Genomic DNA, 27798 nt, shown 5'->3' on the forward strand with positions numbered 1-27798 from the left:
AAAAAAAAAAGAAAGAAAAAAGTTTTGGGAAAGAAAAGCTCCAGGTTTGGGTCAAGGTCCTAGAAGACTGAGATAGTCCTCCAAGCTCTCTCTACAAATGCAAATCCAAGACAATACTTCAGCTTATTTTAGCCTGAAATACAGAGTCAAGAGAATGCAATCCCTCAATCTACACTCCAGTCTCCAGGCCCTCAGCTCCTCTTCTGGAGTAGAAACTTAGTACCCCTGCTTTATATGGCAGAGCCCCTGACATCCCCTTAACTACATGAGTCAGCTCAGTATCTCCAGAGAAGTAGACTTGGAGGCAGACTGCTAAAACTGCCAATAAGGAGTGGAATTTCAGTCAAAGCTATGAGGGTGAAGAGTTCATTCTGGCAGCAGTTTTAAGGTGAGGGCAAATAAAAGCTTCCATTATGATGAGGAATTTCCTCAAATTTCCCTTTGATTTTAGAGGGAGAGAGTGGATTTTGGGAGTGGATCTGGGTGTTTTTCTTTTTCTCTATTCAATAGAGAATGAAATCTGCCCCATCTTGCCCTCTCTGGGCACTGAAAGCATTTCATTGATAATGGCCTTCCATACCTTACTGCTCTGGGAAGCCAATAAATGCACAGGAGTCTTTGAGGGCAAGCATTTCTACAATATAATTTAGATGATTTAAAAATGAACTCAAGGGCTTCATTCAAAAAGCTTTAAATCTCTGTAGTAAGACTGAAATGTCAATGGGGAAAGGGGAGAGCCTTTTAGCACAGTGCTTGAACTAGAAGGAAGGATGGAGCAACAGCTTCCAAAGTGTCAGCACCCTTGGTGGTCAAGCAGCTTTAACACTTGGTGCGCCAACAGCTAAGAGCTCTCAGAAGTATTTCTGTCCAATACTCTGTAAGTCCTCTGATTCTGGATCAGTGTAAGAAGACGTGTGTCTGCTTTTTCTTTCTGGTTTCAAGAGACACATTCCTAGCTGCTGCCCACTCCACCCACCCACCCACCCCTCAACTAGCAAATACATAAGTTACAGGTCACCCAGCTTGCTCTCTTGGCTCAAACACTTCTATCTTTTGTTACTGTTGTTCAGTCGCTCAGTTATGTCTGACTTTTGGTGAGTCCCATGGGTACGAGGGGTTTCCTTGGTAAAGCTACTGTAGTGGTTTACCATTTCCTTCTCCAGTGGATTAAAGCAAACAGAAGTTAGGTGACTTGCCCAAGGTCACATAGCTAGTGAGGCGAGATTTGAACTCAGGTCTTCCCGACCCCAGGCCCAGTGCTCTTAACAACTGAGCCATCTCACTGCCCCATTTCTATCTCAACATGTCCAACTGATGGGGGAAAGAGTTCTAATGAGTAAAACTGGTGAATTCATTTTAGGGGGAAATGGTCTATATTCTTCATATCTACCTTTCCATTATAAATCCCCACTTGGGAAGGAATACAGCCATAAAAGGGCCCCTTCTTAACTGTCTGACCATTCCTCAGTCTTTGCTGGATCATCATTCATATTCCTCTCTCTAACCATTGTCATACTCTAAGGTCCTGTCCTGCACTCTCTGGGACCCATGGGAGCTTAGAAGACCACCAAGTGAGACTGCAGAAAGAGCTCTGGAGAACCCTCATTCAAAAAGTAGTTAGTAAGGGTTCAATTCTAACTTAAAAGGAGATCCTGCAGTGGTGTGTCCCAGCAATCTGTGCTTGACTCTGGGCTGTTTCATTTTTCTAAATCAGTGACTTGGAGAAAAGCAAAGGAAGTATGCCAATCAAATCTGAGATAACAAAGCTGGGAGAGAGAGCAATCACCAGAGATAAAAAGAGCTGGGATCCAAAAAGCTCTAGACAGGAAGATAAGATAACTACTGGACATCTGAGTTCATTGATATGGAGAATTCCCAAATGAAGAAATCCCCCTACCAGCGCAGGTTGGTATTTTCTCTGAAATGGAAGTCTTTGAGAGTTACCAAGAGCACATTAAGTGACTTGCCCAAGGTCACTTATCAGTATGGCGCCAAGGCAGGGCTTAAAACACAGGACCTCCTGGATATAAGGTTGGCTGTCTATCTACTACTAGGTGACCAAATAGGTAGCCAGAGGGAGCAGTGGGTGGAGAGAGTAAGCACGGGACCTACAGTTAGGAAGATCTCATTTCAAATCCAGCTTGAGTTCAAATCACACACTTGAAGCTGTGTGACCCTGGGCAAGCCCTTGAACATCTTGTAAAATAAGGATAAAACAGCACCTACCTCCCAGGGTGGTTGTGAGGATCAAATGAGAGGATATCTGTAAAGTGCAGCTTAGCACAGCACCTGGCACACGGTCAGGCTATAAAAATGTCAGCTATTATATCCTTTAGGTCGGTATCATAACATTTATTAAAATAATGCTACAGGTTAACAGAAAAAGCAAAGAACCAACGTGCAAGCAACATAAAATTCTAACTGAAACCCGACTGTGTCTAATGTATTCATTTAGTAGCTAACTAAAAGCCCCCAGGAAAGATAATGCTCTCAATAGAATAAAGTAACCACAAAACTATTGTCAATTTTCAGTTAATCAAAATTGTGGGATTTGCATTTTGTATCCTTTTCTCAATCAGGAAAAAAAAATTGGTTTTGAATGTTATATAATATACACATAAAACAAAATAGAAAAATACATTATATACTTGTAACTGGCAATACATTATCTTATGTGTTTCTCATAGGTAACAGGCTGGTTACGGTACATACCTAGCATGAAACTACTGAGATAATAAAGAACAGACAAAACACATGTATGAAAATGTTAGCTAGTATTATTATAACTGCACTGTGCAGCTGCTCGACCTAATAAGATGAAATCCAATAGAGAGAAATATAAAGTCTTCAATGTGGATTCATAAAAAAACACCTTCACCAACACAGAATGGAACACTTCCCAAGTACAAGAGAGCATAAGCTCCGGTACAGTGCACAGAGTGCTGGACTTAAAGTGAGGAAGGCCAAGTTCAAATCCTGCCTCGGGCATGTCCTAGTTGTGTGACCCCAGGCAAGTCACTTTTCTTCTTTCAGCCTGTTTCTTCATCTATAAAGTGGCAACTGAAACATCACCTTCCTTGCAGACATGATGAAGATCAGAGACCACTCAGGGAAAGAGCTTCACAAACCCTCCCCATACTGCTCACTGTCTACAGCAGGGAGATAGGTAGACAAGGATCACTCTGAAGATGATCCAGAGGTCTTACTGGACTGTAAACTCAGCATGAGCTGCCCGTGATATAGAGGCCAACCCAGTTCCTGGGAGCTTGGGAAGCATCAAAGGTCCAGGCTCCATTCAGAGGGAGGCTGATGTCTCTGCACTCTACCATGACCAGAGCACATACAACACTGTGCTTAGGGGCAAGTGTCACAGTATAGGAAAGACTGGGAAATTTGGGAACATCCAGGAGAGGAAAAGACCACTCCAACTAAAAAGAGGCTTTGAGAGAAGACTGAGGAGAGACATGACAGCTGTTTTGGGATATGTGAAAAGCTATGATATGGAAGCAGAATAAGATTTACTAATTTTATTCTGCTTGGCCCCAGAAGGCAGACCCAGGAACAACTAAAGCTATCCCAAACTGGAATGGGCTGCCTCAGGAGGTAAAAGGTTTGTCCCTCATCGGATGCCTTCCAGCAAAGGTTGGAAGATTATTTATGGGATAGGATATGTGTTAAAGCAGATGGCTGCTAAGATCCCTCACAACTCTAAAATGTATGTTTCTGTTTTCACCCTGACCCTCATTAATTAATGACACTACCTTGGCTGGGGTAGCTAGCATCTGAAGAATGGGATAAGAATGGAAAAAAAACTGCCAACTTTAAGTATGACAGACAGTTAGTTAGGGGTAGATAAACTACCATCTACCAACCTCTAGATAGGGAGGACTCAGTCTGATCCTATCATTCCTGATCTTCATTGATAGGTAACCACTGTCGCCTACTAACAGAGAGCCTCCTCCCCTCAAAGCCACTGGAGCCAAAACTCCATAGATCAACACTTCCAGTCTTCTGCACATTCCTGCTTTGTTTCAAGAAAATCACATCCTTTCTAAAGCCTGCAGCCCCAGACTAGATACCAAAATATTTTCCTTTCAGTGCAGGTATTCCTTTGTTCTCCTGAATGGGGTCAAATCCCATATATTGACAGCTTTGATAAAGCAGGATGACAGACTTCAGCTATAACCACTGGCATTTAGTATTTATAATTTTCTATTAATGAAGGAAGACAGTATGATTGTTTAGGTTTCTTTTCATGTGAACGTTCAAAGGAAAACAGTATTTGCAAAGTGTGCACTTGGGAGTTTTCCTTTTGTTTCCAGTTTGAAGAGAAGACTGAAAGAGAAAAGGACACCAGAGAACAACTGCTCTTACCTTATCATAGGAGGAAGAAGTAAGGTCATCATAGTCAGAGAGCCAAGGATGGGCCTCAGCATCCCGTTTTGCCATTTCTTCCCATTCTGCCTGCAGCTTATCCCAGAAGTCAACATCAGACTGTTGGAAGGTACATGACAGGGAGAAAAGGAGTCAGCTATCATGGCCTGCTTGAAATCCATCTTCTGAGATTATTCCTAAGAACTTCCCTATTTGGTCTTACATTCCCACTGTCTGGGTTCCTATCCATAGAAGAATTCCTCCTGGAGGGGGTTCTTAACCTGTGGTCCATGAACTTTTTAAAAAATCTCTTGATAACTATATTTCTATGGGGTGGCCAGGTGGCTCAGCAAGTAAGAACACCAGCCCCAGTGTCAGGATGACCTGGGGATCGAATCAGGGCTCTGGGATCAAATCCGGGCTCTGATACTTAGCACCACACCCAGAAATAACTGGCTGTGTAACCTTGAGCAAGTTACTTAACCCCAATTGCTTTAAAAAAAAAAAAAGATAACTATATTTCTAAACAATTGGTTTCCCTTGTAAATCTATGTATTTGATTTTATCCCTTTAAAAACATTATTCTGGGGCAGCTAGGTGGTGCAGTGTATAGAGTACCAGCCCTGGAGTCAGGAGGATCTTAATTCAAATCTAGCCTCAGACACTTAACACTTAGTAGCTGTGTGACCCTGGGCAATTCACTTAACCCTGATTGCTTTGCAAAAAAACCCAAACCAAAACAAACCAAAATATTATTCTGAGAAAGGATCCATGGGTTTCACTAGACTGCCAAGGGGTCTATAGCATAAGAGGCCCTGCTCCAGACCTCTGCTCTCACCTCTACAGCTGACTTGGCTCTTTCAAATTCTGTATCAAGGGCAGGCACATTCGCTGGCCGTGTGAACTGGTCCACCCAGGCCTCTGATGTGCCCTGTGAGAAAGAAAGGGTAGAAGGCCAGTCAATGTTCTACCACCCACAAATTCTCTATCTTTTCAAAAGGTCCCTCAAGCTGAATATTATCAGCTCCCACTGCCACCCACGCTGGGAGCAGGTACTGACAGAAAAAACTGTCAATGACCATCCTCTCCCCACCTGGGATCAGAGAACACTGACAGGGAAACCATAACTTGGAGCAAGAGCTGAAGCTGAGGCTGGGCTGGGATGGGTTGTGACAGGGGCCTACCTGCTGCTGTACAAACTCTGCTGCCCACTGTTCTGCCTGTTCCCGGCTGGACCCCGAATTGGCATCCAGGGACACCCGCCCCTCTCCGATCTGCCGCACGAATCGCAGGAACTGGGGCACAGAGACACACACAGGCCACTTGGGAGAGGACTGCCAAGTGTGTGCCCTCAACCATGGGTGAAAGGACCCTACACATTCCCTTCTCCTTGAATATACCCAGCTCCAGGCAAGATATGGTAAACACTCTGAAAGGTAGCCAAGAACAAAAGGAGAGGATCTCGAACTCTATGGTTGGGGGACAGGGGCAAAGAGAAACCACAAAATTGAAAGGGGTTGGGAGGGAGATGAGAAAGGGCAACTGGGGCAGCTTGGTGGTGCAGTGGATAGAGCACCAGCCCTGGAGTCAGGAGGAACTGAGTTCAAATCCAGCCTCAGACACTTACTAGCTATGTGACCCTGGACAACTCAATTAACCCCAATTGCCTAAAGACAGAGAGAGAGAGAGAGAGAGAGAGAGAGAGAGAGAGAGAGAGAGAGAGAGAAGAGAGAGGGTGCAACTGTGGGACAGGTCTCAAATTTCATTTCTTTGGAAAGGAATTTAATTAGTACTTATTAGGTGCCTACCATGAGCAAAAGCACTATACTGGCATTAGGAATACAAAAATAAAAAACAACTCCTGTCCCCAAGAAGCTTACACTCTACTGTAGGGATATAATATGTACCCAGCCAAGTAATTACAAGATGATCTGAGATGAGGGAGGGTGCTAATAACTGAAGGGAGGGGTAGTCAGTAAAGGCTTTATATAAAATGTGACACTTAAGCTAATAATTAAAGAGAGGGAATTTTATTTAAGAAGCAAATGGAACATAGAATACATTAAAGGGAGTAATACAAAAGAAGTCTGGAAATATAGATTGGAGATATATTTTGAAGTCCTTTAATCCCAAGCTAAGGAATTTGTGTCTTATCCTAAAGGAACTAGCTATGCACTGAAAAATGTAGAGCAAGGGAGTAACATGGTCATACCTGTGTCTTAGTAATATTAATTTGACAGTAAGGAGGACAGATAAGAGAGGAGAACATGGAAACAGGAAGACTACACTAGTAGTTCAAAGGAGAAATTAAGAGGGTCTGAACCACAGTAGCTACAACCCATCTAGGGAAAAAACAGGGATATAAATAAGAGGCATTGCCAAAGTAGAACTGACCAAACTTGGTAAATGACTGGATGGGGGATACTGGAGAGGAAAGAGCTGACCATGATATTGCAAACCTTGATGACGGGCAGCAGATGCCCTCGAAAATAAGCAGGCAGGGTGGAAGGAGGAAGATTGAAGGGAGAGACAGCGGGAGAGTTCTGCTGTGGGCCAGTTGAGTTTCAGAAGACAGTGGGAAATCCAGGCTGAATTATTCCACAGTAGTGAGCAATGATTTAGGAGACTGGGACCATATTTATGAGATGGTCAAGACAGCGATAGTCTAGAAAGAGACAGAAGCCTTGAGAGCCACCAAGTTTGGTGGCTGGGAAATAGATGATTATCCTGCAAAGGAAACCAAGAAGAAATGGCCAGATAAGCAGGTGGTAAAACCAACAGAGAAGAATGTCACAGAAGCCAGGGAAAGTAAGTGTGTTCAGAAGGAAGAAGTGCTCAGTAGTATAGCAAAGAGGGGAAAAAAAAAGATTGAGGATAAAGAAAAGGCAATTGGTTTTAGCAGTTATGAGACCATCAGTCCTTTGACTCTGAGATCCAACTACTAAATAGGGTGGCAAAATGGATAAAGCACTAGACTTGGGAGTAAGTAAGACATGAGTTCAAATCCCACCTTGGAGGGAAGGAAGGGGAAGGGAGGGAGTCAGAAGCCAAATTACAAAAAGCTGAGAAATAAGTGGGAAGTATAGAAGTAAAGACAAGAGCATAAGCAACTCTTTCTGGGTGTTAGGCTATGAAGGTGAGAGGACATGTGATAATAGCTTAAGATGGCAGGGATTTTTAAGGATGGTGGAGACTTCTGGACAATTGTAGCAAATAGGAAAGAAAACAACAATTAAAAAGAGACTGATGATTAAGGAAAAAAAGGGTATAATTGAGAGGGTAAAATTCATAAAAGGGAAAGGAAGGGAGAAGATCAAGGACAAAAGTAGAAGGGTTAGCTTTGGCAAATAAGAGTGACCTCTTCCTCAGAAACTGGAGGAAATGAAAGAACATGCTAGAGGAATTTTGAGGGGTTAAATAGAGAGAAAAGGCAATACACAAATATGGCTTCTGTCCTGGGAGATGAGGTCCTAGGGTACTACAGTGGGCTTGAGGAGAGAAAAATCCACTATAGCAGAGTACAAAGAAGTCAATTAGAGAAGAATAAAAGAGTTGCTAAGAATATTGCAATGCAGCCATGAGGGCAAAGTTGTGATAAGATAACAAATTTCTAGTAGACCCCTTTGGCACGGTTGTGTAACTGTCGATAGCCTTTAGCCAGTAGCATACAGTTAGGATCAAAGAGGGAGAGGGTGAGAATAAGTCGGGCTTGGAGCCTGGCAAGGGGTGAGTAAAGACCAGGGATCTAAGGGATCCAAGTTGAATGGATTAACTACAGGCTCAAGGCTGAAGCGAAGAATGTGAGCCCAGAGCAGGGTTGATAGACTGGAGGAATGGAGGGTACTATAGGAAAAGATCTCCTGTCTCATCTCCCTCTCCCAGGACAGAACTCGGTAAAAGAATACATTCCCTACATTCCAAGCTCAGCTCTCCCAAATAGAGAAACAGTGGGGTGAGGCTCACCTCAGAATTGGCTAATTTAGGGTCATCCACCTTGGCCACGAAGTCATTGGCAGTGGACTGCAGATCTTCATCAGGAAGATATTCCTTGTACCTGGGCCAGAAGAGGACAGAATGATTTGATGCTCCAAAAATAAACCACCTTATGCACATTCCTTATACATACCCACTCCTAGCCCTGAGAGACAGCTTTCTCCTTTCAGTTAAAGAGAAATGTATACATATATTAAAAGGGAACAATGAGGAATGAAAAAAAAAAAATGAATTCCCACATTCTCTTCTCTAAGGCTAGGTGTTGTAATGGATAGAGCTCTGGACCTTAAATGAGGAAGACCCAAATCCAAATCTGGGCTCAAACACCTACTAGCTCTGTGATGCTGGGCAAGTCAATTAACCCGTCTGCCTCAGTTTCCTCAAATGTAAAATGGAGATAATAATAGCACCTGCCTCCCAGGGTTGTTATAAGGATCAACTGAGAAAATATTTGTAAAAAGTCTAGCATGGTGCCTGGCATATACTAGGCACTTAATACTCTTTCCCTCCTTTACTTCCTTCCCTAACACACAACCTTGAAGGAATAAAGAATCACAAATGATGCAAGAAAGGCCTTAGGGCAGCTACAGTCTAAAGTGAGCTAAGCCAGCTCACTTTTGTGTTGGATATAATACAAGTAGGAAAAATTAAAGAAGACAAGGAGGAATAAGAAGCTCAGAGAAGGCAGCATGTAAACGTGAATGAGAAATGTTGGAAAGGATAAAAAATATTGCCTAAAATCTTTCCTTGGAAGTACAGGAAGGAACAGCCAGGACTCACCAGTGGTCAGTGGTGGTTGTTCCCTCAGGCTCTCCTAGCCAGAGTTTCTCTTCTGACTGTTCCAGGTACTCCTCAGCCCAGCGGGCAGGGGACACCGATGAGGGGTCTGCAGAGATCAGGGGAGATCGGAGAACGAACAGTGTCAGGCAGAGAATAGGGAAATGAGAAATACTACGTACAGACTAGAAGGCTTCCCTATTCCTCGTATCTCAAAAAATCTATTCTCTTGCCCGGATTAACCATGCTAATGAATCTCCACTTTCAGAAGGTTTCTGAAGGTCAAAGAACAAGTCATGAAGCCACATGGGGAGGTCAGGCCCAGTACAACTATGAGTACTAGACATGGAGCCAAGAGACCTGGGCTCAAATTCCAGCTCTGATATTTTTCAGTTGTGTGATCCTAAGCAAGATATTTAATTCCCCAAGTCCCAGTTTTCTCATTAGTCTCCACATTGGTAAAATGTGGGAAGCAATCTTTATACTACTTACCTCTGGAGAGGACTGATAAAGTGCTGGAAAGAAAGCACTTTATAAAACTTAGAACCCCACATAGAGAATGACTCAAATATATGACAGAAAGAGCCAACCCCAATAGAGAGGGGGCCAAGGAGATCAACAGTTTTCAAAAGAACTGCAAACCACAAATGACCCCATAAAAACACACTGAAATAGTAAGAGAAATTCAAATTAAAATTCTAAGGTTTTACCTCACACCATGAAAAACTAGCAAATAATTAGGAACAGTCAATATTGGCAACAGTCAAAACTGAGGGGGCTATGGGAAGACAGGCTGCAAAGTAGAATTTAATTTGGAATTATATAAGAAAAGTAACTAAACTAACCAAACCCTCTGACTCAACAATGCCATTACTGTACCTCAAGGATGCCAAAGACAGAAACAAAGGTGTAACACACACCAAAACGCTCACAGTGGCCCTCTTTGTGGCTGCACAGAACCAGAAACAAAGTGGATACCCATCAAGTGGAGAATGAAAAACTATGGTACATGAATGTCATGCACATGGGAATAATTATGCAGCAAGAAATGACAAATAGGAAGAATTCAGAGCAATGAGCAAGGTTTACATGAAATGATACCAAATTAAGTAATCAAAACAAAAGAATGATACACAACATCTAAAAAATGTAAATGAAAAGATGACTAAAAGGAAATCAAACTCTTAAGTAATGAAAAAAACAGTGACAGTCCCAGAGAAGAGAGAAATAAACACACAACCTCCTCATAGAGAAGTGGAAAATTATTACAAGAAAGCATTATAAATATTGTCTGTATCAGATTTAATTTTCTTTGTTTTAAGAGAGGGTTTGATCTGGAAGGGGAGGGGGGAAAAGACTGTGATAAAATATGTTTAAAAACCAAAAGTTCTATAAAAATACAAGGTACCATTACAGTGAACATCCTCATTGAGGAGAAAAAGATAGTGAGGTGGCAGAGAGAGAGAGGAGTTGAGGCACAGAGAGAAGATTTCCTATTCTTTATTACAAACTGCCTAACCTGCTCTCCCCCTACCCAGATTCAAGAACTGAGAGATGGTCGTTACCTGCCTCTTGTCTTCTCCTCTGTGGCTTCTGGAGTACAAAGACATGATCTCATTCCCTGTTCTAAACGGAATGCACAGAAAGCAGGAACCACATGCTCCCTGCAGGAGGAGCTCTGTCAGTCCTACCAGTTAATCCTGTTCCCAAACCATCTGAGAAGCAAAGAAGCCGCCTGGGAGTCAGGCTATTCAGACTGTTAATCCTGCTCTGCAAGCATTTATTCTAAAATCTTTTCCTCTAGTACATTTTCTTGGAGGTAAGTAGTACACATGATCATGGTGAAAAAGGAAATGGAAGGCTCTAACACACAAATCAAGACAGGCTGCAAGTAGAACGCAACACTGCCTGCCACACACTTGAACTTTGTCCTTTATTTTCCTCATGTCCAGAAACAAGTACAGCAGGATGAATACCCTGAAAGGGATCCTAAAGGTCAAATCAGCAAAGACACAAGGCTGGGGAGTTATCTCCTAACTAGGGGAAGTCCACACCTCCCTACACAACAACTGAAGTAACTGGATCACCAGAAAAACATATTCAATACCTATCCGACCTTCAAGTAATGACAAAGATCAGAATAGAATCTAGACATACACACACACAAACCCTCCCTTGGGAAGCTACAATCAAGATTCTAACATTCTACAGTACTGCTGGCTCTACAATCCACTTAACAGGTGACCTAGGCAAAGTTCACTCCTTCCTTCCTTGACTATCTACCTCCCTTTGTCTACATGTAAAACAGAAAAGCACAAATCCTGGTCCCTATCTACTCCCTAGGAAGGTCAGAAGTACAAATTAGAAAATATTAAGAACGTGCTTAACTCTTGGAAAACACGTTTGTCCAAACCCTTGAAAAAAATCAAGATATAGTATTTTGATTAATATAGTCATTTAATTTTAATGATACTTGATCTTAAAGAATATCATTTTTATCTACCTACAGAATAAGAAATAAATATGAAGCAAATTTTTGTTATTATTTGATAGAATATAACACTGTTAACTACAGAACATGACAAATATTTGTTACCATGGTTTAGCTTTAATTTTAATTTTTCCTCTCCACATGATTTGGAGCTGCAGTCTGGTAACAGTGGGCTACAAAGGGAAAAAAATTTCAAAGGATCACACACACACACACACACACACACACACACACACACACACACACCACCACCCCCCCACCAGGAGTAAAAAGCAGAGTGGGGCTTATATACTAGAAAATATAGCCTATCACTCTTGCTACTGCTATAATACATGAATTCCTCAGAATTATATAGAAAATCACAAAACATAATATTCTATGGCACTTCCACCATTCCTTTGAATCTACTTGAACATCAAGTAATATCTAACATATAAATGGGTGCTCCCCACATTTTTTTTGCCCGAGACACTGTCCCCCAGTTTCAGGGACTGCTTTTCAATATTAATATGAAAGTTGACCTCCCTAGATACCCCAGGCAACATTTCTTTACCTTATTCCTAAGTAATATTAGGAGATAAAAAATGTAGGGGGCCTTTAGATGGCCACTAACATCACATCTAGCTCTATGTCTATGATTTTATAATCAAAAACGGTTCCTCAAGGTCAGATCCCATTCTATTGAGTTGTGTCCTTCCAAGTCACTCTCAGTGCCCAATACTATGGGTATATACTAAGTGCTTAATATTTACAGTACCAATTTCCCATCATCTAACCCCTTGCCCTATTCTCTTTGATGAATAAAATAACCCCTAATCCTTCCCTTCTTGCTTTCTAAGTCATTCCCTACCCAACATTCCACTGCCTCCTTCAGTAACTTGTTATTAAGTTTCAAAAAGCCTTCATAAAACTATAGCATATGCCACTTCTGAGAAATACAATTTTAGAGAACATTCAAAAGAGTTGCTAGTTAAGGAAGAATACAATGTAACCCGTCTTAGAAGAACCCTCTAGGAAACAGGCCCCATTGTTACATCAGTTTTGAAAAGTCACTTCCAAGTTCCTCTAATCTCAGGGCCACCACTGAGCATAGGCTAGCTGCCGACAAGGGTCAGCAAGAGATCTGTTATATATACATCAACCTCAGAGGTAAAAAATAAGAGGATGAATATTCTTCCTTCCCATGAAAGTTTCTAACTTTGATACACTGCCTACAAAATCACACTGATAATGCAAAAAGTGTACAAGCAAGGTTTTTACTACATGGAAGCTTTGTTTAGCTTTCCCTGGACTGGCCCTCTTCTACTAAAGGCACTCCTTACAACCCCTCCTTTCTGTAAAAGCAAATAAAGTGAGAGAAGGGAACTAGAGTAGGGAAGAAAGAGAGTGATGAAAAAGTGACTAAAAACCAGCTTCCTTCTACTTTTTGATGCAATCCTTCCAACATTTATTGAGTATCTATTCTGTGGTACAAAAGGACTAGTTGCTAAAGTAGGAATATTCAAGGAAAGGAGAACCCTGACAACTGTACTCCCCACCCCCATCAATGTTAATGTTTTACAGGAGCAGCTAGAGAAGAAATAAATATGCTACAAATCACTAGCAGTCTAAGAAACTCAAATTAGAACAGTTCTGAAACTTAACTCACACCATGCAAACTGGAAAATGTGAAAAAAAATATGGGAGCAGTCACTGTTGAAGAGGTTACAGAAAGACAGGTGTACTGATAGCGGACTGGGAAGTGCTCCAATGATTTTGGGTTTTCAATTGGAATTATGCAAGTAATATGTTTAAACCACAATGACTCTCTGATCCAATCATTCTACTACAGAGAGCAACCAAGTTCCAATACACTCAAATGGATCTGTGCTGTCATAGATTTGGGACTTCCAACAATGCAGATCACAACCAGCTACACCTGCCTATTCTGCGCTACTTTTGACCAGGTTCTACCAAAACTTCATCACAAGAGGATCTGACTCAATGAACTGGAGGCTGTCCAAGCTTCTTCCTGACATCATAGGGATAGAAGAGGAGTACTGTGGTTGGCCACCTGCCATTCCTTACTCTTGTCGTGTGAATAGTCCATCTTCTCTTCCTACCACTCAATTCCTTGATGACACCATTTGCTTGGGCCTGTCAGCATTTCTCACTGGTTACATGATGCAGCCTGCTGACACCCTGATGAAACTCTCTGAGACTTTCTGTGTGATACTCATCCTTAGCTCTTAAGAGGCACTCATGTCTTACTGCCATACAGCATCACCTGCCAAGTATCAGTACTGAAAAAAGATAGGCCCTTGCATGCAAAATTTGGGATGAATAAAAGAGTTCTGCAATTTACTAAAGGCAATCCAGGCTGCTGTTATTTTTCAACTCTAGAACCAGATCAGTATGTATCCAGTATTTGTCCCAGATATACAAATAACAGTTATGTATAATTACTGGACAAGTTCAATTGGGTGTCTATTCAAATCTATGCTGAAATCTGGACATGTTTCATTTATTTTGTCTGTCTCTCATATGTGGGCAGACTGAACTCCTTTGACTGATTACAGATTTCTTTGAGAATGCCCTGGGCCTGATGCAACCAGCACATTGATCTACAAATAAGAGGCTCTCACCATCGTGAAATTGTGCTAGAGCTCCTCCATCACAAGAGTCAATACCTTTGGCAAAAGCTAGGTATGGTGGCACATAACAGTAATCCCTAACTCGAGGAGGCTGAGGCTGGTGGGTCACTTAAGTTCAGAGGTTCTATGTTTCAAATGGATGTCTGCACTAAGTCTGGCACTAATATGGTAAGCTCCCAGGAATGGAAGGTCACCAGGCTGCCTAAGGAAAGGTGACAAAACCCAGGTCAGAAAAACAGAGCAGGTTAAAATGTCCATACAGATCATCCATCATTGGGATCCTGTCTGAGAGTGGCTGCACAGCTTTCAGCCTGGGCAAAATAATCTCAAAAACAAAACAGTTAACAGCAACAACAAAAAAGGTCTTTGGCAAACATAACATAAACTCATCTGATGCTTATCAGTGTCACCGAACAAGGTTGCCTGTGCTGTTAAATCTTCCAAGGATCTTGAATGATTTTTGAGAAACCTTGAGGTTGCATTGTGTTCTACTGGATCAAATGCCTTTTTTTGTAATTAATACTAAGAATGGTGGTATATTCTCTACATCTTTCAGTTAATTGTGAGATCGTAAAGATGTGATCCATTGTTGAATAGTTTGCAAAAATTTATTCGCTCCCTAATGCCCTCATTGGTGTTCCTGATTTGTATGCAGATGGCTCTCATAGATTTTGAATAGACATACAGGTTGGGCAGATATTAATGTTCTCTTGGTTATGTTTTCTTCACTCTTAAGAGTCTAAGATTTTTTTCCTACACCTTTGGTATCTTCTCCTTCTTCAGATACCTTATATATTGGTCAATGTCTTCATAATCATATCTCCTCCATCTCTTTACTTGGTCCAATCTAGCTGCATCATTTTTTGCTTTAGTGTAATTACTACATCCTCTATAAGTACCTTGCAGACTATGATGTTAGGGTTTCTAGTATGGTGGTTCCACTTTGCTTGAGGCAGAAAATTCTCTAACTTGGCTTTTGCAAATAGTTTACATTTTTTTTTCTGTTTGTAGTCCTGCTTCCATTTTCATTCTTGGATGCCCTTGAGATGACTTTGCTTAGTTGGATCTCTTGCCAGGCTTTCATGAAACTGGTTTTGCCCTCCGCTGCTTTTGTTTTATGAGACAACAATGTTAATAATCATCCATCATCTTCCTTTGTAAAATTTTACAGATGAGTTTATATTCTAACCGCTCTCGTCACTGGCACCTAAGAAAAATAACTCTTTTTAGCAAGTTAGATGTTTGCTGACTGTGGCACTTATCGGGTTCTTCTGGTTTCCTTGTGGCAATTAACACTGGTTAAGCTTCTGGACAAAATTATTATAGTTGGTATTGATATAGGTTCTACTGTCCATTTTCTATTTTTAACTTTCAATTACAGGTTTAAATGATTCAGGGTTAATCGTGTTAATTGCATTCCAATTTTTTATTATTATTCTGTCTTTTATCTCTCTCTTTACAAATTCTGATCTTAGCTCTGATGAATTAATGGCCTAACTGTATACGCACAGCTGACTTGGGGATAACTACAACAAATTTTCTTCTGTTGTGTTAAAACCCCACAAACACTGCGTTCTTCATGGCGTAACTGAGCGCTCACCATGGCCAGCACCTAGTCATCTTTTTCAAAAAGAAAACATGGATGACATAACAGTATGAGGCTTCCATGGAAATAATATAGTTTTGGCTTCTCTCATTTCTTTCCCCTGAGATACATTTTCCCATAGATTCCTCCCCATCCTCACCTTTTCCCACTTTTACACTGATGTCACCAATATCAGAGTAGTGGCTAATTTTATTTGGAGAATTTTATCAAGTTCTTTATAGAATTTCTCTATCCTCAGCAAAAGATGTCAGTGTGTAAGCTGCAATTATCATCATGATGTTCTTTTAGCAAACATTAGTACTGAGCTATGTGATGACCAAATGTCCCATGAAATGCTTTTTGAAACTGCTGGAGGTATAATGAAACCCATTTCATTAACTTTTTTTACCTCTTCAAAAACTATTTCTTCTTTCATCTTTTTCCACTTAGAGCAAGAATATCCAGATGGATGTGATTTGACTTGTGTTACAATATGTTCACTCCATGGTCAGTGGACAAACAGCTCACACTTAGAATATCTAACAGTCAAACTGAAGTTCACCATTGGTCTAAAGACCATGTGATTCTTAACACCCATTATACTTTTCCTAATACTCTACTACTTGAATCACTACAGGAGCAGAAAAGAGTCACACACAACTGAGAGCCATTTAACAATTTTATCTCAAGGGTTGCCACAGCCAAAAACATTTCATCACCAGGTGGCCAGCCTACTAGTGATGTACTTCTCCATCACAAATTGGCTTGGTCCTCAGAAAAAAGACCCAGTCTGTCACCAGGATCACACTCAAAGTCTTTCCAGCTTGGCAGAACCTGCCAGAGATCGCACTCTGATGCAGAGCCTTCAGAAACCCTGGGCTACCTCCATGAGTAGGCACCAGAGTAGGGCTTTGTGGAGGGAAGCTCCAATGTACACCAGAACATCCAAGCAGCACTCTTGTTATAGCAAAAAAGTGAAACACCAACACATTCTACTGAATGCCACAAGAATCTCAAAACAGATATGTGACCTGAATATTAAATAAAGGTCATAGGGACAGGGACTAGATCTAAGATTTAAGTGGCACAGAGAATTTTCTAAATGAGGAAATTTCCTCTACTAATGCAGGTCAGCACCTTCTTGACAATTTAGTCTTCAAGAGGTTACTAGAGCACTAAGAGGGTCAGTGACTTGCCCAGGATAACACAGCCAAGTATGTGTCAAAGGCAGGACAAAAATTCAGGTCTTTCTGGTTGCCAGGTCAGTTCTCTATCTACGATGTCTCACTATCCTCTCCAAAATAGTCAGAAGAGAACCAGTTCAGCTCTGTCAAGGGACAGCCAAGCAAGAGATTAAAGTTCTTCTGAGAGCCATTTCCTCATGTCCTTTGACTACTTACACACTGGGGAACGACTTCTGATCTTATGTATTTCCATTAGTTCCCTATATATCCTGAACCACATCCTTGTTAAAAACAGTTGATACAAAGATCAACCACTTTCCTTCTTATCCTAGCTGTATTACTTTTTTTCTTACAAAAAGCTTTCAATTTCATGTTATCAGAATTATCAATTTTCTGTTTTGTGATTGCCTCCAACCCTTGTTTGGCTATCCCCATAAACAGAAGCAAATACTTATATTCCATAACTTATAGCTGAACATGTCAAGATGCTTATAATCTTGTCCTAACATTACACTGATGTTTTGTTTCCTTTCCCATCCATTTCTACATACGACTGTCCATTTATTTTTGCTCATTCTTAATATATACCTGGCTTACCTCCTTTTCTGCGTCACACATGTGTCTTTTGCATCGCTTCTCACGTGCTGCAGGCGGCTTACATCTACCAGCTGTCTGTAACCGTGATTTTCTTGAGATCAAGGTATTCTTCTATTTGTAGCCAAATAGTATCACCAGGAAAATATTGGTGTTAGTGAAAAGATGGACTTTTGAGGCATGGTGGGAGCACTGAAAATGCTGTATGCATAGTCAAATTCAATTCAGCCTAATCTCCACCTGGTGCCAATTCTGGATTCAGTTCACTATCCACCTGCAGTGTTGGCCCAGGATACATATATTGTTAAAATAATTCAACAGGTTGTCCATCCAACTGTATGTTATAGTCCAGGTAAATGATATTTACATAATCCTCAAAAAGTCTCCTTGGTTGGCTTCTGTGACATGGTACTGTCTTTTTCTATTTGTTTTAAAGTCTTTATCCACTTGGCATCTTAGTGATGAGGCCCCAAAGGGTTTTGGCATTCAATGCAACCAGCATGTCATTCACAAATAGAAACATTTAGAAAACCTCCCCATCAAATCTCTCTTTTATTTAGAGTCCATCAAAGGCCATCTTCCATGACACTGGCAAAGGCTTTTGGTGAACATATGACTTGTATCTATTCAGTGTCAATATCAAACAAAGCTTAAAAACACAGAACAGCATTTGACAGTCTTATGGAATATTATTAGATCAATAAGGAAATCACCTTGTTCCACCATCTTTTCCATTCTTTCAGCATCTTCCCTTCTTTAGTGTCTTGAATCAATTGCTGAATATTTTTTAAATGGGATCAGCTCCAGCCCAGATCTTTTTGTGAGAATTAGCCTAGTCTTCTTAACCCTTTTTACCAGTGCTCATACCTTGTATCTAGTCCTGCGGTGGCAGAGTCCAAATCCAGGTGGTCCACCAGCACTGCTATTTGCTGTGCCCCCTCCAGCTTCATCTACAAATGTTCTCAGGTAATTTGGCTTAGCGAGTCTCAAGACTGGAGTTATTTCCCCAAATGAGGAAAAGGGAATATCAGAAATTTGACAGAAAAAGGCTGAAAGCCCTAGAAAAGACTTCCCATACCAGCACAGATAGCGTATTGGGGGGCGGAGGGGGGGAAGGGGCTTTTATTTTTCCAGATGGCTTGCTGCCAATCAAATTCTGATCCTTTCAAAAGAAAACAACAACCTCACTGATATGTCATACCAAAGTAAGACAGAAAAAAAAACCCAATAGGCAGAAGAGGGCCTTCTGGTCCCACTCTCATGATCTAGAATTAGAGGGCAGCTGTGGTAACTTAAATAACATAACAGAACCCCAGCACCTACTTCCACAAATCCCTCAGCTCTCCCAAAGGGCAAGAGCAGAAAAGGACCTTTCTGTGCTACTACACTACTCAATAAAGCCCTGCTCTGTTGCTGTACCACCAACCAAGCACCAGGGGAAAGAACAGAGAGGAGGCAGAGAGTCTTTCATACTGCTTAAACTTCAGAAGATAAATTAAGAATGCCCAGGGCTTTCTTGTCATTGCCCTGATCCTAGGGAGCTTCCTATCTCAAGTTGTAGGGAGCCCAAGACATATTCAAAGTGACTAGGCAACATAGCCAAGAGAATGTATAAGCTCATCATCTTACTAGAGATAGCTGACTACTCCTGGCTTCTCAGTGTGAGGAAACTACAGTGATGAGGTTCTAGAATGGTGACCAACATCTAGCTCTCTACAACCCAGTTTATGGTTGGCCCCCAAAGAGCAATGAATCATCTCCTTCTCAGACACCAATAAAAACCAGTTTTCTTGGTCCAAGACCAGTTTCATTGCCCTTTCATCATACAGATCAGAGGTTCTTAACCTTTTTTGTGCCATGTACTCTTCTGGCAATCTGATAAAGCTTATGAACCTCTTCTTAGGATAATGTTTTTAAATGTATAAAATACATGGTTTTTAAAAATAGTTATCCTAACTATAAAATACACTTTACAGAAATAAAAACAGACCTAAATAATTGGAGAAACATTAATTGCTCATGAGTAAGTCAAAGCAACATAATAAAAATGATAAAACTATCTAAATTAATTTTCTGTACTTCTCAAACTCTCAAAAGAATATTTATAGACCTATTAGAATACTTTACATTTCATAGAATATTTCATCAAAATAATAATGAAATTCACATGGAAGAACAAAAATTCAATAATCTCAAGTAAATGAAAAAAAGTGGCAAGGTTGGGGTCATCAGTATCAGATTTCAAACTACTATAAAGCAATAATCATTAAAAAGATTTTGTACTGGTCAAAAAAAGAGAGGTCTATTCAATGGGACAGATTAGATATACAACACAGAGAAGCAAACAAACACAGCAGCACACTGTTTGATAAACCCAAAGTCCCCAATTGTTGGGAGAAGAACTCACTATTTGACAAAAACTGCTGGGAAAACTGGACAGAAGCTTGGCAGAAATTAGGTTTAGACCAACACTGCACATCAAACACCAAGATATGCTCCATATAGAAACCTGACCTAGATATAAAAAGTCACATCATAAACAAATTAGAGGAGCAAGGAAGAAATTACCTTTCAGATCTATGGATAGGGCAAGAGTTCATGACTGAAACAAGTATTAAAGAGAATCACACAAGATAAAATGGACAATTTTGATTAAGTAAAATTAAAAAGTTTTTTACATAAACATATCTAATGGAGAAAGGAAATAAGTAACTGGGGGAAAAAATCTTTGCAGTAAGTTTCTGTGATAAAGGTCTGACATTCAAGATACATAAGAAACTGATTCAAGTTTATAAGACTAAGAGCCATTTCCCAATTTTAAAAAATGGTCAAAGGATATGAACAGGAAATTTCCTAAAGAAGAAACCCAAATTCTCAACAATTATATGAAAAATGCTCTAAATCACTAAGAATATAATGTATATTAAAGTAATTTTGAGGTTCCCTCATACCTATCAGACTGGTAAATATGACAAAAGAGTAAAATGACAAATGACAGTGGGGCTCTGGGAAAAAGTATACTTTTTACCTTGTTGGTTGAGCTATGAATTGGTCCGACTATTTTGGAAAGAAATTTGGAACTATGCCCAGAAAGTTACCAAACTGTGCATGCCCTTTGACCAAGCTATACCACTACAAGGTCTAAACCCAAACAAAATGATTAAAAAATAACAAAAAGAGCAGCTCTTGTGATATCCACAAACTGAAAACTAAGGGGATGTCCTCCTATTGAGGAATGGCTAAACAAAGTATGGTATATGAATGAATGGAATATTACTGTGCCATAAGAAATGAGGAAATTAATAATTTCAGAGAAAACTGGGAAGATCTCTGTGAACTAATGCTGTGTGAGGTGAGCAGAAATAGAATAATTTAGAATAAAATAATCTGATAGAGAAAAACAATTTTGAAAGGCTCCAACCAATGCAATGATAAAGGAATAGTTCAAAAGAATGTGGATGAAACAAGTCATTTACAACAGAGAAGTGATGAACATAAGATGCAGAGTATGACATACCTTTTTGGGACATGGCAAATGCAGCAATTTGTTTTGCTGGACTATGCAGGCTACGTACTGAGGGCTTTTAAAACTTTTTAATCAATGGAGGAGTAGTGGTAGGAGAGACAGATTGATTTTTTAAATGCTCATTAATTGAAAAAATAAAAGTAATGATAAACTCTATTTTAAAATTATTTTTTAAAATACAGTTATCAAAGTATTTTTTAAAAAGCATGGTCCATGGTCCACAGGTTAAGAATCGCTGACCTAGATGGAAGTCAAAGGTCCATCTTCCTATAAAGCTGAGCCAGTGGACCTAAGGATAAAGCTGTTAAAACTGCATTATATCCTGATTGGGGAGAGATGGGAGGAAAGACAGGAGAAATGAATCTTGAGAACTTCATTGAAGAGGGTTACAGACTCCCTCATTTAAAGCCTCACCTGTAACTTCAGATATGAATTCCTGAGACCAGTCAGCCTCATTGTAATCCTGAGCTACGTCCACTGCATCTCCAGCTGCCAGAAACTCTTGGGCCCAGTTCTCAGACAGTGCCAGGTCAGCCACACCTGGGGCTAAGAGAAAGAGATGAATAAAAAAGTGAAAGATGAAAAAAAAACCCAAAAACAAAGCTCAACAACTCAAGTTGAATTCAACTGATAATACCATGTCCTCTCTCTATTGTTACCTCAAGTTCTCCTGTCTTCGACCAGCCTTTAATAAGGGGTCTCCCAAAATAGCACAAAAATTGGCCATCTCCCCTCCCACTGGGCCCTGGACCCACCTCTCTGGGGCGCCTGGCGGAAGCTAGACTGTTCAATTTCTTGCATTTCTGCCAACAGATCATCCATCTTGAAGGTTTGGGGAGCCCGGGACACAAGTGGGGCATTCTGGTCCTGAAGGAATTCAGCCACCAACTGTCAGGAAAGACACCATTAAGAAGCAATAGGAAAATTCTTGGGCTCAAAGTGGAAAAGGGCCAAAAGACTGGGAAGACAGAGAAGTCTGCAAACCAGAGTATACAAAGACTACAGGTGAGAGAAAAGAACATAGAAACTACAGACACAGAAACAAAGAAAACGAGAAACTCCAGAGTCAGAAGCATGCACAAGGATAAGAGAGGGAGTCAAAACACAAGAGGAAGGTGAAGGAGAAAAAGTGGAATGAGATTTAGAGGCAACACAGAAAAGAGGTGAAAAGATATCATAGGATCACAGATTTAGAGCCATGAAGGACCTCAGTGGTCACCTACTCCAACTCCCTCATTTTGCAGCTGAGGAAAGAGGATCAGAGACCCAAGGTCACGAAGGTAGTAAGTACCAAAGACAGAATTTGAACTTGGGTCCTGTAATTCCAGCTCTCTTTCCACTGGGGCAAGGAGACAAGAGAAGAGGTGGCAGAAAGGAGACTTGTATGTTTACCTCATTTTCAGAAGCCACTCCCAAAGGCTTGGAGACCTAGGAGAGACAGAAGAGAAGGCAGTGATAATGGTGCATAAATTGCACACCCCCCCATATTCCTATACTTCCTATTTACAGAATACTTACTGATTCAGGTGCTGGGGTTCCTGGGGGCCAGGGGGCAGGATGCAGCCCTTCTTGCTGCAAGGCTTTGTCTTGGGTAAAATGACCTGCCAGCTTCATGAGTGGGTTCGCCCCACCACACTCTGCCTCCACCAGCTCCCGCATTGCCATGTTGACTGAAGGCCTTCTGACGGGCAGGAGGAAGTTTTCCACTCGGCACAGTCCTAGGAGGTGACCCCCCTACCCCAACTCCAGCCCTAAGGTGGTGGGGAGAAAAGGGAGATCCCCTCTGTATCATGGCAAGCTGGCCATCTGCACCCCCTTCTGAGCATCTGCTCTCTCCCCACAACCTCCACTTCTGCTAGGGCGCCCCCCCCCCAAGCCAGGGGTCCACCCACCCTCCCCCCTTGGGAAGGGAGTCCTGCCCAGGCTCGGGGGGGGGGGGGGGGAGACACGGAGGGAGCTATTTGGCAGCCTCCCTGGCCGCTGATATCAGGCGGCTGGAGGGGTGCCAAGCAGCAGCTGCTTGGCCAGGGGTCAGAGGACAGAGGTCAGCAGGCCCCGTTATGTCCTCTCGAAAGCTCCAGAGAACGCCAAGCCCAGGACATCTCCGAGGCAGGGCAGGCTGGGAGCCCTGCGGCTGGACGGGGCTCTCCCCTCCGGAGTCGGAGTGCGGAGGAGACTCGACAGGAATAAGGGACGGCCCCCACTACCAGGAGCCGGGCTGAGCCCTCCCCCTCTGCCCCCGGTGCCCACACCTGGTCTGGCTGCCCTGGCCCGCGGTCCACCCTGGGGTGTCCCCCCCCCACCTCGGACGTCACCTGAACCCCCCTTCCCTCCTGCCTCCTCCTCCTGCTCCAGCCCCGCCCCCGGGGTCCCGCGAGGACAAGGAAAGGGCTAGAGGAGGCTCCCCCTCGGCCCCCCGCGCTCACCGCCAACGCGCCGGCCGCCAGACCTGCTCCGGGCGCGGGGGTGCGGCTGCGGGGCGGAGGCAGAGGCCAGGAGCCGGCTTAAGGTGGAGAGAGGAGGGGGCGAGGGGGGAGAGGAGGGGAAGCGGGGAGGAGAAGGGGAGGTGAGGAGGAGGGGCGGGGCCCCCCAAGCGGGCACGCGCTTAAAGCAGCCAAGAGCGATGTAAAACGAGGAGGTGGTGGAGCAGGAGGGAGGAAGGGGCGGGGCCCGGCGGGGCGCGCGCTTAAAGGGGCCGCGGCGCGGCTGCGGGAAGGGACGGGTTCTTAAAGGGGGTGGTCTCTTAAAGGGGAGGCCTCGGACCGGCGGAGCGGAGACCTGCCCTCCCTCGGAGCCGAGGCCTTCCGGGATCAGCGCCCGCCCCTCCCGGCGCTTAGTGTCTGTTACCGCCTCTCGGCCTCAGAACAGGCCTCGGGCGCCTCTACCCCGCGGGTCGCGGGGCAGTATCCGAAACTCCCCGCCCTCCCCCCCCCCCGGCGCTGCCGTCAGTGCCCACCATTCGGCCTTCCCCCCAGAGTGGCGGCGGTCGGCCTGCTGGGGCCGGCTCGGGCCAGGCTGGGCCTCAGTCTCATCTGTAAAACGTAGGCTGGGGCTCGCAGCGGGGCTTCTTATCCGGCCGTCCACGGCCACCCACCCCTCCCCTCCCAATAATGACTGTATTTTCGAGCAATCGGTTTCCTTTGTCCTCGTGTTTTTAGTTTTAGGAGTTTACAAAGCATTCTGAGAAGGGAATCCGTGGGTTTCTAGCATCGCCATCGCAAGCACCCCACAGATGTCGGCCCTTTGGGACTCTCACAACAGCACTAGGGGTTCCAGCTGTTTTAGAGATGGGGAAACTGATGCAGATTTACGCGACGCGGCCAGGATCGCACACCCAGAAGTGTGCGCACCAAGGACGCGTCCCCCGCCCGGCCGGCCGGCCCTGGGCCTGTCTGCTCCCCTCTTGATTCCGAAACTGAAAACCACTGGGGTTAAATGACTTGCCCAGGGTCACACAGGTAGCGTCTGAAATGTCATTAGAACTGAGCTTTCCTGACCTTGAGGTCCCGGATTCTGTTCCCGACCCCACGTGGAACTGACTGACTGCTCCAGGCACTGTGCTAAGGGCTGCAGATAGTTATTATTTATAATCACAATAATGGTAGCACTTAACAGATTGCAAAAGTGTTTCTTCTGGTCCTCACAACGGCCCTGGTGCTTTTATCGTCCTTTTGCAGATGAGAAAACTGAAGCAGACAGATTAAGTGACTTGCTCAAAATCACCAAGGAAAAAAACCCAGTCATTGCCCGAAATGTCTTGCTCCCAATATAATGAGGGAGACAACATGCAAACAACTATGTGCAGAGGAGATATTATACAAGGTTGCAGATTGAGACATCTTGGGGGAACAGGGCCAGTGTGGTTATTTGTTTTGATTGACTATGCATATTTGTTACAAGGGCTTTCTTTTTATTTTTCAAGTGGGGAAGGAGGAAGTGGATTTTTGTTCCCTGAAAAATAAGAGGGGGTGAATTTTTGATCTCTGAAAAATAAAATAATTTTTCTTTTAAAGATATATGGAGGTAATTTCAGAGAGAACACATTAGCATTAAGGAGAACCAAGAAAGGCTGGCTTACAAAGGTGGGGTTTTAGCTGAGATCTGAAGGAAGCCAGGAAGCAGAGATGAGGAGGGAGAACATTCCAAGCAAGGGGATCAGTCAGACTGTCAGGGGTCCATGACACACACACAAAAAGGCTAACATCTAGAGGAGATGTCTAAGGTCAAAAATCCTGTGAACCTCAGTGCCATAAGTGCCACACTTCTTTCTTTCTCTTGCTACAATGTTGCTTGCTTTCTTCCCTTGGGTCAGCTTTATCTTTTGCTGCTTTCTTGTTTTTGGTTAATGCTTCTAGTGGCTTATTCTTCTCTTTATTCCTGGCAGCAAAGGATTATGGATGTAGTAAAACATATCCATAATCGTGATAGGGGAACCTCAGAAAAGATACTGTCTTATTATCAGGCCCCCAACCACTGTCAAACCTAGGTTCTCCCCAGGTAGCAGAACAGAGGCACCAAGGAAAGGGGGAAGAGAGCAGGGAATCACAAGATGGACAAGGAATGTTCCCCAGCTATCAGGAGATAGCAATAATTATACCCACAGGACCTAATGATCAAGAATATACCTATATTCTATGATAACCTTGTGGTTTTTTTAGGGAAATCCATTGGGGGAAAGGAAAGAAACTGGGAGTTTTACCTGTCTGAGTTTATTAAATCTGTAGTGGAGTGCAGAAGATGAAGGTGGTAGATGGCACTCTGGATATAGCACAATTCACCTTAGAGATCATCTAGTCCAACTACTTCATTTACAGATGAGGGAAACTGAGAGCAAGGGAGTTTAGGTGACTTACCTAAGGTCACTAAGATGGTAACTTGTAGAATCAGGATTCTAATGCAGGTTCTCTCTGAATTCAGTGTTCTTTCACAGTTTTCTAATACAGCCATGCTAATGACAATCATTTCAGATGACTTGAACTCCCAATAAGAGCCCAAACCTGGACTAATACATGCTTAACTTCATTCTAAAAGTGCCCTTTTCTGTGTCAGCAGCTCCAAAGACCTGTTTGTGATAGGATGCCTGCAACCAGAGTGGTGGGACTTGTCTTATCTTGGTATCCCAGAGGCATATGCTATATGGGATGGTAATTTCTATCACTGCTTTGTCAATTGTCTTATTACTTTGTCTTTACAACTTATTCAACTAAGAAATTTCTTTCTCATGGTATAGTTAAACACATATGGAGACCATAAATCTTGGGATTGTCCTAAAGCATATAAAAACTTTGTCATTCTTTTATCAGACAGTCAGAACTTATGTTTTGGCTTCATGCAGCACATAGCTGCTAGCTTTAAAGGAATAAATAACATGAATTTATAATCACCTAGCCTGTTTGCCTCTTACCCAAACTTTCAGGTCGACACTAAGAAGTACCCTCTACAGTATCTCTGATAGTCATTGCAACTGCTCAGAGACTTACAGTAATAGAGAACCCATACCTTCTCATCCTACTTCTAATTGTTAGAAAGTTTTTCTTTATGTCAAGTTGCTCCTCTTTTTAATCTAGGACCAAAAAAAAAGACCCATTACGTTTCCAAATGTGTTATTATGCCACACAAACTCCACCCCCATCCCCACTGAAATTGCTCTTCTTTTTGCTAAAAGTCCCCAGTTCCTTCAAATAAACCTTGTATGACACCATTCTGGAAACTATACTTATATTAATGTAGTCTGAGGTCCTATTAGATTTTCTGACTGTCATGTTAAATTACTGACTTGAGTCTTCTAAACCCTCTAGGCCAATTTTATAGAAATCCTTACTCCCTAATCTTATGCCATTGTCCACCTTCATCCCCACCACCATCTTGTACTTGTACGGTTGGTTTAAAAAAACAAAACGAAGTGCAAGATTTTATATCATCCCTATTAAATTTTATTTTATTGGGGGAGACTAGATGGTGCAGTGAATGGAGCACCGGCCCTAGAGTCAGGAGGACCTGAATTCAAATCTGGTCTCTGACACAACACAAAAAAACTAGCTGTGTGACCTTAACCCCAATTGCCCTACCTTTCCTACCTCCAAAAAAATAATAATAATAAATTTCATTTTATTTCTGTAATGCTTCCCCATGCTGGGGAAATAAATCTAGAGTTGCAAGGGAGTATGAGTCCACCTAATGCAACCCCCACATTTCACAAATAATGAAATTGAGACTTAGGGAGATAAAGAATTTGCTCAAGGTCTCATAGGGAGTATCAGAGAGAGATCAGGGGGACAATGAGAAAGGTATGCAGATTTGGAAATATATCCCAAAAGTCACTATATTGTGCAGTAAAGAGAGTGTTGGACCTGGAGTCAGTAAGACCTGAGTTAAAGTCCTATCTTAGACTTTTAACTAGTGGTTATGACCCTTGAGAAAGGGAAAAATATACCCAACTGAATAGAGAATTCCAGAGAATAGCAAGGAGAGATAAGAAGCAATACAGAGAAATAGAAGAAAACAATAGATTTGGAAAGATAAGAAATCTCTTCAAGAAAATTAGAGACATCAAGGGAAAGTTCCATGCACAGATGGGCATGTAATATAATGCCAAGGAAAGGCAATTTCCCAAGGTTCAGAATACCAGCATAGGTGCTCTC

At 42.3% G+C, this 27798-nt stretch overlaps 1 protein-coding gene across 4 annotated transcripts in view; it reads right to left on the bottom strand.

Annotated features, from left to right (window-relative positions):
- PEX5 (peroxisomal biogenesis factor 5) overlaps positions 1-23739 on the bottom strand; it is a 37513-nt gene extending 13774 nt beyond the window's left edge. The window contains exons 1-10 of one of the 4 annotated variants that reach the window (XM_069101543.1): positions 23584-23739; positions 22676-22908; positions 22550-22585; positions 21913-22045; positions 21572-21703; positions 9148-9253; positions 8338-8428; positions 5559-5669; positions 5213-5305; positions 4375-4494 (exon numbers count right to left, since the gene is read on the bottom strand). In XM_069101543.1, the coding sequence (XP_068957644.1) occupies positions 4375-4494; positions 5213-5305; positions 5559-5669; positions 8338-8428; positions 9148-9253; positions 21572-21703; positions 21913-22045; positions 22550-22585; positions 22676-22822 (969 nt within the window). In that variant the 5' untranslated portion in view covers positions 22823-22908; positions 23584-23739. Of the gene's footprint in view, positions 1-4374; positions 4495-5212; positions 5306-5558; positions 5670-8337; positions 8429-9147; positions 9254-21571; positions 21704-21912; positions 22046-22549; positions 22586-22675; positions 22909-23409; positions 23496-23583 lie in introns of those variants that run through there. The other 3 variants (XM_069101544.1, XM_069101545.1, XM_069101546.1) reach the window with 3 other exon arrangements.
- Positions 23740-27798: the final 4059 nt, after the last annotated feature.

This window comes from Petaurus breviceps, unplaced genomic scaffold (genome assembly GCF_028583685.1).
Source record: "Petaurus breviceps papuanus isolate PSGF00001 unplaced genomic scaffold, PetGlider_PUasm1.0 470, whole genome shotgun sequence".
NCBI classification, from domain to species: Eukaryota; Metazoa; Chordata; class Mammalia; order Diprotodontia; family Petauridae; genus Petaurus; species Petaurus breviceps.